Source organism: Macrotis lagotis, chromosome 5 (genome assembly GCF_037893015.1).
Source record: "Macrotis lagotis isolate mMagLag1 chromosome 5, bilby.v1.9.chrom.fasta, whole genome shotgun sequence".
Classification (NCBI taxonomy): domain Eukaryota; kingdom Metazoa; phylum Chordata; class Mammalia; order Peramelemorphia; family Peramelidae; genus Macrotis; species Macrotis lagotis.
The window spans coordinates 120,113,131-120,130,356 of NC_133662.1; the positions used below are offsets into that span (position 1 = coordinate 120,113,131).

The following is a 17,226-nucleotide window of genomic DNA, read 5'->3' on the forward strand; positions in this document are numbered from 1 at the left end:
TAGTTTTAGTCACGAAATATTTTCTGTAAAAATCAATCAGTCAGTAAACATTTATTAGCTATCTGCTTTGTCCCAGGAACTGTGGTAAGGGTTGGGATTACAAAAAGAAGCAAAAAATAGCTCCTACCCTCAGTGAGCTAACAATCAAATGGGGAAGACAATTTCAAAAAAAACATTAACAAAACAGTCATATATAGGAAAAATAGGAAATAAATTACAGAACTTCATATTAAAATTAAGGGGGTTGGGAAAGGTTTCCAGGGGTGGGGGGGGGATTTTAGTTGGAATGTGGAAGAATATTGGAGGTAAATATTAGGAGGAAGAACATTCCAGACATGGGAGACAGCTGGAGAAAATGCTAATAATGCTGGTTTATGTCACCTCAGATTCATTTCTCTGTTTTTTTAAAATTCTCTTAATATGTAAGTTTATATATATATATATATATATATATATATATATAATAAATAGAATTTTAGAATTGTTTAAAAGTATGATTAAGTTTTTTAAAGACATCTCTGAAAATTTAATTGCAGCTTGCAACTTTGTTTCTTTTAGAAAACTCTGGAATATTTTTCCCAGAAATTAAAAGGGATCCAGGAAAATATTTGTTGATTTGTCCAGAATCTGTTAAAAAGTGGCTTTATCAACTGAAGAGTGCTGGAAAGGTTCTCTTTATAATGACAAACTCACACAGTGACTACTGCAGATTTCTCTGTGAGTACATTGGTGGGTAAGTATTAACTCCAAATCTTCCTTCATTTGTATATTATCTGTCTTGAAAAGAAGGTCAGTAGCATCTAGTATACTTATATATGACTATGAATCCAAGATAACCAACAAGGAGTCAAGTGGCCTCCATTTGAAAACCTACAACCATTTTTCTACAGCCCGAATTGTTGTCATATTATATCAAACATCCACTTTTTTGTAATTTTTCACTCATTTAGTCTTCCTAGTACTTTCCTTTGAGATCATGCAGAAAGAATTTCATTCCCTTCTCCCCTTTAATATCCCTTCAGAAAAATTAAGCTTGTGATCAGGTCTTTCTAGGTCTTTCTCTTTCCCAGTCTAAACACATGCAGTTCTTCTAACTGATCCCACATTTTCATATGATCCACTTTACATCTTTGTTTTCCTCTTGAACATGCTCTATCATTATCCTACCTAGAATGTGGCATCCAGAATTGCACTCAATAGTCTAAATATAATCTGACCAGGGTACAGTATAGCTGGATTATCACTTTTTCTTTCTGCAGATTGGCTTAGTTAGCTTGACAGCCATTTTGACAGTTATGTAACACTGCCTATTCACTGTATTCCCTAAGATTCCCCAAATGTTTCCATTCAAATCTGTTCTCATAAAGTTGATTATTTGAATCTAAGTATAACATATTTTTATCCCCACTCAATTTGAGAGTATTAGATTATTCAACCCTACTCAATTTAACAGTATTAGATACAGGTCCCTTCTTCTCATGATCTTTTTTGTTTCTGATCAGACTTTCATTTTTCTCAGCTTCATGTAATTTGCAGATTTGGTCAGTATAATACCATTTCCTTCAAATGAATTGCAAAGTTTGGAAAAAATGGAGTGTATAAATGTAAAAATGCATACACACATGCATGCAGTATGTGCACACATGCATCTATCTACATGCATAAGTACATACACAGATATGCACACATGCATGCATAATGTGATCCTGAGTCCTCCTGTCTCTCCCCTGCTAGCAGGATGCTTTTCATAACAAATTCATTTCCTCCTTTGTAGACAGTGTGCTAGCCCTCTACCTCTTGGGTGCTTGTTATATTAGTGCTTTAATCCTATTCCCACTTAGAACTTTCGTGCTCAAACAATTCACTAGCTCCAGCATCAGCAGCAAATGGGAAATTTTTTTAAAATAGTATAAGACCAGAGAAAAATCTAGAGACAATTCACTAGAGAAATCCCTCCACCTTGGTATTAACTTGTGGAGTTTGTTTATTCAGCCATTTCTGATTCTACCTAATTATGACCAGCTAACCCAGGTTAATCCATCTTTTGTCAAATATTTTTCTAAATGGCCTTTGTTTAAGGCATTTCCCAGAAACTCTTATCAGAAGAGAGAATGATAATATCAAGAATAATATTATTTGTGATCACTTATTCCCTTTCTACATGTTTACATGCCATCCTTTTAATAGTAGATTCTAAATTTTTCTATTTTGAAATGCTTTATGGCCTGTGTAATTCTATATTCTTAACCTTTACATCATGTTTTCAAGTTCTTGCTAGTTCCCTTAATTTTCTATCTATGCTATATTTGCTTCATAAACTGCAGAGCATCATGACAGCACAATGATAGTAGAAAGAGTAAAAGCAGAGGCAAATGATTTTCAAACTTGAATACCTATACAAAGGTCTCAAACTCATACTAAAGAGCATCAAATTGATTGAAAGCACAATGGAGAGGCTGTCTTGGCTAATTTAGATGTACCAAAGATACCACCCCATTGTTTATTGGTATATTACAATGTCTACTACAATAATAAGCACTTAATAAATAGTTGTACAATAATTCATTATTTGATTATTTGAAGACATTATTTTGTGGTTTCTTAAGTTACTCATTTGTTTTTGTTTTGTTTTTTCTTTTTGATCTGATCTTGAAAGCCTAGTTTACTTTCTAGTAACTTCCTAGTAACAAATCCCTTAAGAGCATTTTGGTTCCTGGTACCTATCTCATATTAAATAATAAATGTTTATTGAATTTATGCTGAATTCCTCAAGTTGAAATTCTGCTTGATCATCATTCAACAAGATATTGTCATAGCAGGAATAGTATGGTCACTTACAGCTCTATTCATCTTGATTGAACCATTTACTAAGTTCCCTTGTTGTAAGATGAGACTGATTATACATCAAAGGGCTGCTCAAGCACCAAAGTGCTTGGTTAAACATTGAAGTGCTATATGTTATCCAATAATTCTCAGTGTATAGGATTTCATGGTGAAAAAGAAGTAAAATGTTTCTCTTTATGATACTTTATTGTTGTCAAGGAGCCATGGTCTTTGCTTTCAGTTGCCACTGTTAACTCTTCTCCTAAATTGGATAAACATACTACTCTTTCATAATTGATTTAATTTTAAGAAACATTGTTTTATATTGGACAAATAATGAAAGTTCAGGATTTGTTTTTTTAAAGTTTATGGATTATAATTTATCTACTTATTTTCAATCCATTCACTGGAAACTTTGCTCCTTTCCATTGTCATATAGGAATGATTTTACAGATATTTTTGATATTGTGATTTCAAATGCTTTGAAGCCTGGTTTCTTCTCCCATCAACCAAATAAGAGATTGTTTCGAACACTTGGTAAGTATTTCTTTCTAATATAAATGTTACTAATTTTTAAATTGTGCTTCCTAATTTTGTAAAACTAATCTAAAGTAAGATGGTTGTAACAGCAAAGATTTTTATTTTAGAAATTGTCTCATAGAATTTTATCACCAGAATCAAAACAATAGTCCCTAGAAGATTAAAGTTAAGATTGGAGAGGGATAAAAAATGCTTACATAAGATAAGGGTCACATATAATGACAAAGACAGATGTGGGGGGCAGCTAGGTGGCATAGTGGATTGAGCACCGGCCCTGGAGTCAGGAGTACCTGAGTTCAAATCCAGCCTCAGACACTTAATAATTACCTAGCTGTGTGGCCTTGGGCAAGCCACTTAACCCGATTGCCTTACAAAAAAACTAAAAAAAAAAAAAACAGATATGGCAATTTTAGATTATCCATTGGAATGCTACCTATTCAATACAATTACATTTAGGAATTACCTAGTCCTGTGCATGTACTTCTGCTATGCATGGGAACTGAAAAGATGAAGAATATAACAATCTCAGAGCTCACGTTCTAACAGGGCCTAGGTAGTCTATAATATTAGTATGAGGTCATATATAATAGTGGCTTAGGAGACAGCTAGATAAGACATTCTAGAGGTGCAGGAGGAAAAAAAATGTACATTTTTAGCCAATGTCTTCATGGGACATGGTAGATATATACCTGTTGATTAACTGATTGATGGAGAAATCAGAGTGATAGTGGAAATAGCATTGAACTTAGAGCCATTTTGAACTCCAACTCTGTCATGTACTGTGAGTGTGACCTTTAATCAAATCACTTGGTCCTCAGTTTTTTCAACTTTACAATGAACTAGCTCATCACTGAGGTCTTTTTCAGCTCTTAAATCCATAGTCTTTGGAGTTGATCTATATAGGAAAAGATTTTCAACAGACAAATGAGAAGAGAGTATATTCTAGGCATGGAGGATGGCTTATATGGATGGATAGATGAAGAAAGTTTAAAGTGATCAGAAGACAGCTAATAGTTATTTGATTGGAATATAGAGTATCTAAGTAGAATTTTTGTGAAATAACAGAGTAGTTGGAAACATTGAAAATAATAAATTTAGAGCATTTGTATTTTGTCCTTTATAATGTGGAAGAACAAAAACCATATTTATATCCCAAACATCAGATTGTCCCCAACCAATGTGATTTTTATATTCATTAAACATATATATATACATACATACATGTATATGTATGTATGTATAATATATCATAGCATCACAAAACAGCGATTTCTAGGCATTCAGTAAATGTCTATTATTGGTGGTAATAAAAACCAGAATTTCTTCTTTTCATTTACTGTCTTGGTATTTTCAAGTTGGGAGCAATTGTTCAGTAGCAAACAAGATTCCATAGAAAGGAATAGGCTTATTACATTAGCTTCTATTTTATTTTATTTTTTTTACAAGGTAGTGGGGTTAAGTGACTTGCCCAAGGTCACACAACTAGGTAATTATTATGTGTTTGAGATCAGATTTGAACTCAGGTCCTCCTGACTCCAGGACTGGTGCTCTATTCATTGCATCACCTAACTGCCCCCTTATTTTATTTGTTAAAATTTTTATTATTTTATTTTTAATTTATAGAATAATATAAGCATTTCCATAATGAAGTATAATTTTTAAAAAGGATGTATTGCATATGAAACTGCAAATCTATTTTGTACAGAGATATAAATTGCTATTTTCCCCTTTTTTCTTCCTTCTGTCCTAGAGATGGCTATTATTAGACACACACATACACACATATATAATATGTGTATGTATACATGTGTGTATGTAAAATCATTCAATACAAACTTCTATTTATCTGATCTTTCTCTGACTACAGATAGTATCTTTATATGTCTTTTGTAGTTAATTTGAGTACTCATAATAGTTAAAATGATTTATTTGCTCAAAGTTGTTCTTAAAACAATATTGTATCACAGTGTTATATGACATTTTCTTGGTTATACACATTTTGCTCAGCATTATTTTGTGCAAGTCAATCCATGTTTTTCTAAGATCATTCAGCTCATCATTTCTTACTGCACAGTATCATAATCATAACCATAACTTGTTCATTAGTTATCAGAGAATTTCTTACTTGTTGGAGATTTATAAAACAGTTACCAAGTCTTTAGCATAAACTTTTTAAATTGTATAAGATACAACTTCTGGTAACAGACCTGAAGACTGTTATGGAAAAGCTACTTTTCAATAAAGAGTGCTGGTACATGTTAATCAGTAAACATGGTGCAAAAGATAACAGTTGCCTTTGTAGGATGATTACACATAGATTTTCCCAGTTTATTAGACATAGTATTAAAGGTCTTGAGCTAGAAGGAATCTGAGAGATCAACTTATCCAGCTCCCTTATTTTGCAGATTTGAAACTATGTGGAAATTTAAGAGGCTTGCTCAATGTCATGATGATGGGAAGATTATGATTCTGAAAAGATGCAAATGGGTTTAAGTGGCTTCCCCAAGGTCACACAACTAGGTAATTGTTCAGTGTCTGAGGCTGGATTTGAACTCAGGGACTCCTGACTCCAGGGCCAGTGCTCTATCCACTGCACCATCTAGTCATCCTGAGATTTAGTTTTAATAGTGAAAATGAGAAAAAAGGTTCTCAGTTAGGTGTAAAATAATAATGATTAGAATAGAAGAAATGAGAAGAAAATGAGAAAAAGGTCCTCAGCTAGGCATAACATAGGAATAATTGGAGTAGAATAAATCAATAATTTTCAAGAGAGGCAGTAATACTTGTAGCCTGGATGTCAGGCATTCTACACAGATGTGTAGAATATGGGTACTAAATGAAATGAAGTATTTTTTTTCTCTCTTCCTCTTGTTTCAGCTTTCTTTTTTTTAAAGGATTTTATTTATTTTGAGTTTTACAATTTTTCCCCTAATCTTACTCCCCCCCCCACCCCCAACAGAAGGCAATTTGCCACTCTTGACATTGTTTCCATAGTATACAATGATCCAAATTGAATGTGATGAGAGTGAGATCATGTCCTGAAGGAAGAAGCATAAACTATAAGAGACAGCAAGATTGGACAATAAGATACCAGTTCTTTTTCCTAAATTAAAGTTAATAGTCTTTGGTCGTTGTTCAAACCTCCACATTTCTTTCTCTGGATAGAGATGATATTCTCCATTGCAGACAGCCTCAAATTGTGCCTGATTGTTGTACTGATGGAATGTGTGAGTCCATCAAGGTTGATCATTGCCCCCATGTTGCTGTTAGGGTGTACAGTGTTTTTCTGGTTCTGCTCCTCTCATTCACCATCAGTTCATGCAAATCCCTCCAGGCTTCCCTGAACTCCCATCCCTCCTGGTTTCTAATAGAACAATAGTGTTCCATGACATACATATACCACAGTTTGCTAAGCCATTCCCCAATTGAAGGACATTTACTTGATTTCCAATTCATTTCCACCACAAACAGGGCTGCTATGAATATTTTTGTACAAGTGATGTTTTTACCCTTTTTCATTATCTCTTCAGGGTATAGACCCAGTAGTGCTATTGCTGGATCAAAGGGCATGCAGATTTTGTTGCCCTTTGGGCGTAGTTCCAAATTTCTCTGCAGAAAGTTTGGATGAGTTCACAGCTCCACCAACAATGTAATAGTGTCTGAGATTTCCTACAACCCTTCCATCAATGCTCATTATCCTTTCTGTTCATATTGGCCAGTCTGAGAGGTGTGAGGTGGTACCTCAGAGAATCCAGCTTTCTTTTTGAAATAGCACTGAAGCAAGGGAATTGTTGTTCAGTCATATTTGAGGTATTTTGTTTGTGTTTGTGACTAAAGGTTATTATTCACTTTCTGTGAGACAAATGGTAATTTAATAAAATAAGTATCCCTCACATATTTCTTTAGAAAAGTAATTTTTGTAGGTGAACCTAAATTTAATTTTTAAAAACAATTTTTTCACAAATACGCAGACTTTGAATCTTTATAAGTTCCACATGCACACATATTTCCCTATCTTACTAGAATGATTTCTCCAAAAATAAATGAACTGAATACATTTCTCCTTAAAGAATATCTGCTTTTCAAAACAATTTGCTATATGGCACTTCATTTATCAGTCACTTTAAGAGAATGTTTTATTATAGTAAGTGAATTTTTCAGATAGTTAACAACGTCAAGAATATACAGCTTTTTTTAACCGTCAGTTTTATTAAATTCTTTCCAAAATATGTTATACCTTTCCTTGCTGCCTGAAAGAGAATAGACTGAATCTAATTTTGTGATGACCATGGTTCATTGCTTAATAAAATTGCATAATAAAATACTTTATCCGATATTTTATTATTTCATAATGTATTTTAAACTGAGCAGCCACCAGCATGCATGGGGGGATAAAGACCTCTTATTTGCATACTAAATGATCCCAAACTGCTGTGTTTTGTTTCATTGTCACTCTTAATTTTTGTACCTCATTTCTCTATGAGTATTTCTGTTTCTAGTAGCATCCATATTTCCTTTTCCATTTGTTTCCAGGAAAGAAAAATAATCAAATTTGTCAGAATTATACATGAGGGGCAGCTAGGTGGTACAGTGAATAGAGCACTGGCCTTGGAGTCAGGAGTACCTAGGTTCAAATCCGACCTCAGACCCTTGATAATTACCTAGCCCTGTGGCCTTGGGCAAGCCACTTAACCCCCCCATTGCCTTGCAAAAAACCTTAAAAAAAAAAAACTACGCATGAAATTGCAGAGACTCTGGGTGAGAACCTAAAGATGTTTAACATAGATAAACTTAACACTGTCTATTATGACTCCTTATAGCCTTGCACCTCTACTTATTTCCACTCAAAGCTGTATTCTCAAAGCTTGAAGTCATCAGAAACCTGACCTTAAATAGACTGTTCCTGTATTTAATATGATAAAAACCCAAGGGTTTTCAGGGCCAGAATGGAACTCCCCCCCCAACTCTTGTCTGGATCTATCACAATGGGAGTATTGTTTAATGCTGAGAAAACTTACCCTATAAGACATTAGGTCAGATAATTTTGGAAAAATCTACCAGGGCAGGAGAAGCATTTCCTCCTTATTTTTGACCTAATGAATAGCAGACTATTTGTCTTTCTTATGTTGTAGTGGTGTAAGAAGGCCAATATTTTTTCAAATCCAGCCATTGAGTATTACAGAGGAATGTTTACTTAAGGGCATTTAACCACTGAAAAGAATATATTTTAGTTGCTGTTTGTTCGCAGTTTAAAACCTGTATCAAAAGAGGAGTTGTATGCCCTCTAATGACTGTGGGCAGAGGGCCAACAAATGGTAGCTGACTGCTAAACAGAGGAAATTATCAGCTGTTTGCTGCCACCTATGAAGCAGTTAATCATCTCTTCCAAAACTTAGCCCTATGTACTTGAGAAAGTTTGAATCCAGTGAACTATTCATAGCAATTTTGTAATATTTTTCATTTAAGAAGTACTTCTGTGTTTTTAGTTGTTTGTGTTAAATTGTGTTCCAAGAGTAACCCAAAGCAATCTGTAGAGCCCAGGGCATATCACATTGTGTAGGCCTCTTTCCTTCCAGTTCCCCCTTTTAAGAAAAAAATTCAGGTGAAATCAGGTTGAATCTACATCAAGTGTACTCTTGAAAGAGAAAAGTCATCGAGGGCCAATAAGCATCCAGAGAGCTATTCTCTTGAGAGTGCTAGAAGTAAAGACTGATTATATTTCTGAAGCTTGGAAAGTGTAGTGGAATGAACATTGAATTTGGAAGCCAACAACCTGATTTCAAATCCTAACCTTGGATTAAAATAAAAATCAAATAACTTTTTAGGGGAAAGGATAAATGCAAAGCCCTTGAAGACTTTTCTTGGTCTGGAGGGTAATCTTATATTTTCTATTAATTTCTCCACTTTCCCCTAAGGTAATATTTTTCTTATATCTAATTATGGCAGTATCCTGGTATCTTAAAAAAAATTCTCAGTCTCTATTCGGATCTACTTATAGGTCTTATATACTTACTTGTAACTGCTACCGTATTTGATCTACTGCTTTTCTTCTCATTCTAACCACCTTGCCCCCTTGTTGCAATTGCAGGGGAATGCAGGAGTAGCATACCTTTACCATAAAGATTGTGTAAGAAGTGTAATTGTTTAAATTCTAGTTACCTGTAGGTCTTGAGGGAAATGAAAAGTAAATTCATCTCAGTGACCTGGTTCTAAATTATTCTTCATTTTTAAGCCTTTATCCAAAACATGCATATGCTTTGAAGATATATTTACCATAATACATGGTTAGATTCCTTCATAGTATGTTCTCCAAGAGAAACAAATGTTTGAACAAATATGATAGGGCCCATTTTAGTTTATATTGTTTTGAAGAGCAGAATAGAAGACTTTACATTTCAGAAACTTAATCTCAATTGAAAAACTACTTTTAGTAATAAAGATAGCTTTGAGCTGTTCTAATTTACTATTGTTGATTCTCATTTGAAAATCTGTAGTAAATAAGTGTAATGACAAGCTGTGGCTTAGACTAGCTTCCCATTCTGTAGTCATCCCTACCAGAATTTAATATTTTTCCTTCATGTTCCACGGATGACTAGTTCTTTTCCCCATCTTTCCCTTCCTCCTTCACTAAGCCAAACTCAGAAGGAGAGTCTGATACCAAAGTTTTCTTGAATACAGCCTCTCCATTGTGTCAGCTCTATGAATTCTTCTCTTGGTCATGGATGCCCCTCAGTCAGGTCTGTAATCAGACATTTAGGATAGGATTTTATGTGACAAGGCAAGGCAAGTTTTTACCCCTTTTAGGTTTTGAGATGGACTTGGATGTTCTTAACCAGATGAGTAATTGTACCATTGAATTCACCCTTGGAAGGAATGAGACTGAGGCACCAGAGGATGACCCTGGAGTAGAGTGGATCTATTTCCATTCACTCTCTTATCATACAGAAGAACTAATCATAATGGAGGGTTAACCTTTCCAAAGTAGAGAATGAACCATAAGACAAAGAAAACTAATGTTGAGTTTTCCCCTCTCTTGGGAGATGATGGAATATTTCCCTAAGATTCAACAGGGTTGAATTTGTGAGTGTTCACCTTCAACTATTTATTTTTCCTTAATGTGAGGTATGATTTTCTGCCCTTTGGTATCTAAGTCTCCCTCTGCCAAAATATGAGTAAAGGGGGAAGATGAAGAAGCGGACCTAATATTTATCCTCCTCCAATTCTCAATTCTCTCCTTTAATCTAATCTCTTGGTACTGGTACCCCTGGGAAAATACAGGGTTAGGAATGTATCCTGGACAAAGGCCCCAAGGTGGGAATGGGAAAGGAATTTCTGTACTCAGATTATTCCCTATTGGAAAGACCATGACTATGGGAATGAAGAATGGATAGGAGTAGGAATTTTATAGTTAAGGATCTCAAGGTGCAGTCAACATGTGGTATCCTAGGACCACTATATCTCTGTAAATGCATAGTTCACATTTCATGTCCACTTTGGTTGGAAAACTATTTTGCCATATTGGATATGATAGTTTTTTCTGGGATGGGGGGGGTTGCAGAATTTCTTTTTAAATTGAGATAAACTCAGTTGGAACAGGAATTCTAGGTCCAATATTTCTAATTTTCATTCCTGTATAATATGATGTCTTCTAGGTCTTGATCCTAACCATTTTCTTAGACTATAGTTTTATCTGAAAATAAGCTATACCTGCTCTTTTGAGAAGATCTTGACATTCCCAGACACTAGGAATATACAGTTATAGGTATATAAATTACAAAGCACTTTCCTTGCAACTCTGTGATCTTGATAATTCTATAAATTTGGTAATCCTGTAAGCTAGGTAAAAGGTTCAGTTGGGGGTCATCCAGTCCCATGCCCCAAACAATGACCAGAAAGGAACTGTGTCATACCCAGTCTCTTACCCTTTCTTAGGCAACTCTATGGAGAAGCTGATGAGCACCCCTTAGAGACAGTGAGCCTGGGAAATAAATAATAAAACTCACTCTCTCCAAGGGTCCTATTTATAGGCAAGGATTTGGAAGAGTGTAGGGCTTTGATTACTCCTCAGCTTCTCATGGAAGAAACAGGTAGTATATAAGCACTAACCCCTGCTTCCTATATTCTCATCCCCATTCATCTCAACTCTTCCCTACTCATGTTTCTTTTGAGACCCTGTCCAACTCTTCCACTTTGGAATTCCTTCTGGAATTCCTGTTTCATCATTCATAAACTTCTTGTCTTGGAGTTTTTGTTTTTAAATTATACGCTTTCCATTTATATGCCCTCATTCAGACCTGACTTTTCTCAGGTCTTCTTGAATCCTTGGCCATCCTCTCCAAGCTGGAGTTCCCACCACATCCCAGTCCACCCTCTTGCACAATAGTCCCAGAGGGTGAATTACATTTATTGTCACAAGGGGTCTACCAAATCTGGTGGTATTTTCCTTGGATTTTCTTGATAGTGTGAGGCCACTTTTAATTATGTATACTATCCATTACCTCTCCCTTGCTCTCACCATGTCATTATTAGCCTCATATTTTTTGATGATTTATTTAATGATACCTTTCATATATTCTTTGTGATTGGTTGCTTGTAAAATTGATTTGCATGCAAAGTTTGCTTATGGTCATCATGCACTATGGGCCCATTTAGAGAAGAAGAACAAGAAGAAGCTGCTTATAGAAATTAAAGGAACTTTTTAATTTCACAAAGACAAAAACTTGTTCAACAGCCTCTCATTTTTGGGGGGGGGGGTTCATCTCATTGTTCATTTGCGTTATCTGCCCAAGGTATGTGTGTATGTACTGCTAGTCAAGCCCTATGACCTATGAATATCATAGTTTTGACAATGCACATTTTTTTATGCATTTTGTTTTCCTCTGTAGCAATGAAATGTTTCTACTTTAGGGGCTTTCTGCAATGTTCTAAGTCTTCATATAATCAATGCAATATCATTCATTAACATTTTGGGATTTTTTTTTAAGACAACAGATAATAATCTCATCAGGATTTTGTATTTGTACACCTTTCATTCAATTCTAAGATTATAAAGATTTGGCCTATTAGGGCATATTACCTGAAAAAAATAAGTTTTTTTTTCCCATTTTGATATTTTATTAGCTTTCAAAAACTGGTATTCACCTCTGGAATTGGAATTTATGGAAGAAGTACAAATTTATATTTGGCAAGTCTTCCCATCAGTGGTACTATCAAAATCTCTGTCCCACAGGATCAGAACTTTTGGAGTTACCTTTGCTTCTCCCTCTCTTCATTTGTGTTAGAGATTCATGCCAAATCACAAAGTCATAGTTTTGGGATAAAAAGGCACCCTGAAGACCATCTTGTCCAAACTAAACCTGAAAAATAATTCCCTCTGCAACTCTTAATGTATACTAGTACACATTAGCTATACTTATCCAACTTTAGCATCACTTAATGTAACTATTTCCTGGTTTTTCAGAAGTTTGCCTGTTGATCATTTCTTAGAGGAAAGTAGTATCCCATCAATTTATATGGCACAACTTGTTCAGCCATTCTCCAGCTGACGGATTTCTCTTCAATTTCCAATTTTTATACCACAAAAAACTACTATAAATAGTTTTCTATATATTGGTTATTTTTCCCTTTCTATGATCTCTTTGGGATACAGATCTAGTAGAGGTGTTGCTGGATCAAAGGGTAGACATAGTTTGATTGCCCTTAAAGGGCAATAGGTTCAAATTGCACTCCAGAGTGGTTATAGCGGTTCACAACTTCACCAGCAATACATTAATGTCCCAATTTTCTCACATCTTCTCCAACATATTTAATTTTCCTTTTCTGTCATTTTAGTAAATCTGATAGATGTGAGGTACAACCTCAGAGTTGTTTCAATTTGCATTTCTCTAATCAACAGTGATTTAGAGCACTTTTTTCGCATGATTATAGATGCTTTAATTTCTTCATCTGAAAGCATATCCTTTGACCATTTATCAGTTTGGGAATGACTTACATTCTTATAAATTTGACTCAGTTCTTTTTACATTTTAGAAATGAGGTCTTTATCTAAAACACTTGCTGTAATAATTGTTTCCCATCTTTCTGCTTTCCTTCTAATCTTGGATGCAATTTGTTTGGTTTTGCAAAATTTTTTTAATTTAATGTAATCAAAATTATCCATTTTGCATTTCAGTATGTTCACCATTTCATTTTTGGTCATGAATTCTACTATTCTCCATAGATTTAACAGGTAATCTATTCCTTGCTCTCCTAATTTGCTTATGATATCATCCTTTATGTCTAAATCTTTTACCATTTTGACCAAAAAAAACTTTTAAAATAGTATCCCAGTAGAGGAACAATTCAACACAATACAAACAATATTAAAGTACTGTGGTCAGTTAAAAGAAAATTTTACTAAATTCATTGCAAAGTAAAATAGTGGGGTATTTGTAGAATACTTTATTAATGGTGTTTTTGTACGTTAATTTGCTATTCAGTAAGATTTATTTGCTTTTTCCATAAAACTAGGCATTAGTTTTGAAGTCAGAAGCACCTGAACATCTCATCTTAATATTAAGTAAAGCCCACAGTCATGTTATTGTTTGTTTATTCAGAGACATTATTAACAATTGTTAATAGGAAAAGTAAAGGTTGTTAAAATATTTTCCACTGGGCACTGTACTCTCACTTCTTGGCACTAGATGGAGCCAGAGGTTTTAAAGTAAACTATATGTCCATTGGGAAAGTCCTTTGTTTTTGCCTTTTCTTTTGAAACTAATACTAAGAGAATTTTTTGCCAGCACTTTTTTTTTCTGGCAGAAAAGTCTAGTATACTCCAAAAGGCTTATGTTAATGGGCATAATGAGAGACAAGGTATCTACCATCTTTGTCTATAAAAAGTTTCCTATCTTTCAAGGCAAAATTGAACATGTGAAATGATTGAGAGACCAGTGCAAGGAAGTATATAATAAGGTCCTAAATGCTGTGATATAAATGATGAAGGAACTCAGTAAAGAAAGATGTCAAACTCCAGGGGATACAGATCCAAAAAGGAAAGACAATCTCTGCCCTCAAGGAGCTTATAGTCCAATAGGGCTAAAACAATACACAAAACGAATCGAGGGGAAGAAAGAAGGTAAACAATCTGGGAACATTATGGAGAAATCCAAAGGCAGGTGAGAAATAAAAAGATGACTACTCTGATCTCCCCTCCTTAGGTGAAGGTTTTTGGAGGGATTCATCTCTACCTTCCAATCAGAGGCACATCCTATTGGTGTGTGAGTTCAGAAGTTCAAAATCTTATAGATTAATGAAGTCCCTCTTTATGAAGTTCTTAGGTACAAGAGGGGGATGAGTCAAAAGACACAGGGATAATAGGAAGGTGATATGATATTTTTTTTATGGTGCTAATTTTATTTTATTTTATTTTTATTCTCATTTTGTACAAATGGTTTTTTTACATTAATAAAATATCCTTGTTTAAGAGTAAACTAAATATCCCCCACCCCCATAAATATAGATTTGCTTGAGAGATAAAATAAAGGGGAAAGAAAAAAATTAAAATAAAAAAATAATAGTAATAATTGTAGGTATGGCCAGGTGGCAAAATGGAAGAAGCACCAGCCCTGGAGCCACGAGCACCCAAGCCCACATCCAGCCCTGTAGACCCAACAATCACCCAGCTGTGTGACATGCAAGCCACCCGATCCCCACTGCCCTGCAAAAACCAAAAAGAAGAAAAAAAAAAGACCCAAAATGAAATAAAATAGTAATAATAGTAGGGGTGGCTGGGTGGTGGACAGAGCATTGGCCCTTGAGCCAGGAGCACCCGGGTCCAAATCTGGCCTCAGACAACCACCAATCACCCTGCTATACAGCTCCAGGCAGGCTACCCAGCCCCATTTGCCCTGCACCCTCCCCCAAATAATAATAACAAAAAATGTGCTTGAGTCTTTATTCCAACACCAACAACTCTGTCATGGGTGGATCTCATTCTTTATGATAAGTCCATCAAAAAAGTTATTTCCATATTTTTCCACCATTGCCATTGCTGATCGCAACTCCCTCCTTTCTTATTTCTCCACTACCATGTACTCTATTTTCTCTCTCCTTTCACTCTGACCCTGCTGTAGGGTAGCTGAGTGGCGCAGTAGACAGATCCCTGGTCCTGGGGCCAAGAGGCCCTGAGCCCCCATAGCACCCCTTAGGCCTAGCCTCCACCTGGCACTATGGTCCTAGACAGGCCTTCCAATCCCAGCCCCTTGCAAGAAGTAAAAAAGAAAATGTGTTATATCTGACCACTCTCCCCCCATGGTCCATCCTCTCTTCCATCACTCACATCCCCACCCCTTCCCCTGTCCCCCCCTCCTTCTTACTCCAGATGTCTATACCCCATTGAGTATATATGCTGTTTCCTCTCCTAGCCACCTCTGATGAGAGCAAAGGTTCCCTCACTCCCCCTTGCCTCCCCCCTTCCATATCATTGCAATAGCTCGTTGTAATAAAGAAAAATCTTATTATATGAAATATCTTGGCCTATTCCCCCCTCTCCTTTTTCATCTTCGAATTCAGCTTTCTCCTGTGCTTCAACTATTTAAAGCTCTCTCTATCTGCTTTATTAACTGAGAAGGTTCATATGAGTATTATCAGTGTCATTTTTCTATGCAGGAATACATGCAGTTCATCATCATTAAGTCCCTCATATTTTCCCCTTCTCCTCCACTCTCTATGCTTCACCTGAGTCCTGTTTCTGAAGATAAAACCTTCTGTTCAGCTCTGGCCATTCCAAAAGGAACATTTGAAATTCCCCTGGTTCATTGAAAGTCCATCTTTTTCCCTGGAAGAGGACATTCAGCCTTGCTGGGTAGTTCATTCTTGGCTGCATTCTAAGCTCTTTTGCCTTCCAGTATATTGTATTCCAAGCTCTACAAGCTTCCAATGTAGTTGCTGCTAAGTCCTTTGTGATCCTGACTGCACCTCCACAATATTTGAACTGTGTCCTTTTGGCTGCTTTTAATATTTTCTCTTTGACTTAGGAGTTCTGGAACTTGGCTATAATATTCCTCGGGGTTGGTTTTTTGGGATCTCTTTCTCGGGGGGGATCGGTGGATTTTCTCCATTTCTATTTTGCCCTCTGCTTCTAGAATATCAGGGCAATTTTCCTGTAGTAATTCTTTGAAAATGATGTAAAGGCTCTTTTCCTGATCATGACTTTCAGGTATTCCAATAATTTTTAAATTATCTTTCCTAAGTCTGTTTTCCATATCAGTTGTTTTTTCAATGAGATATTTCACATTTTCTTCTAATTTTTCATTTTTTTGGTTTTGAGGTATTGATTCCTGATTTCTGGTAAATTCATCAATCTTCCTGAATTCTATTCTTTGTCTGAAGGATTTGTTCTCCTCAGAGAGTTTTCTTATCTCTTTTTCCATCTGGCCAATTCTGCTTTTTAAAGCATTCTTCTCCTTTTTGAACTGTTTTATCCATTTGACCTAAACTGGTTTTTAGCATGCAATTTTTTCAGCATTTTTTTGAATTTCCTTGACTAAGCTGCTGACTTCATTTTCATGTTTTTCCTGCATCTCCTTTCTTTTCCTAGTTTTTCTTCTAACTCCCTCATTTGATTTTCAAAGTTTTTTTTTTGAGCTCTGTCATAGCCTGAGCCCAATTTCTGTTTTTCTTGGAGTCTTTAGATGCAGGAGCTTGTGCTTCCTCATATTCAGACTGAGTATTTTGATACTTCTTGGGCTCATTTGCAAAATATTTCTCAATGGTCTTCCTCTCATTTCAATGCTTGCTCATTTTCCCAGCCTGGGCCTGGTTTGGGGGGGCTTCCTGAGTTTTTGGGACACTCCCACAAGGGTCTCAGAGTGTGAGACTCTG

The 17,226-nt window shown here is 35.5% G+C and overlaps 1 protein-coding gene across 2 annotated transcripts in view; it reads left to right on the forward strand.

The window, feature by feature from the left end:
- Positions 1–17,226, forward strand: part of NT5DC1 (5'-nucleotidase domain containing 1) — a 236,821-nt gene that overhangs the window by 129,681 nt on the left and 89,914 nt on the right. For both annotated transcript variants that reach the window (XM_074187406.1, XM_074187407.1), the window contains 2 exons: positions 559–733; positions 3,263–3,360. In XM_074187406.1, the coding sequence (XP_074043507.1) occupies positions 559–733; positions 3,263–3,360 (273 nt within the window). The remainder of the gene's footprint in view (positions 1–558; positions 734–3,262; positions 3,361–17,226) is intronic.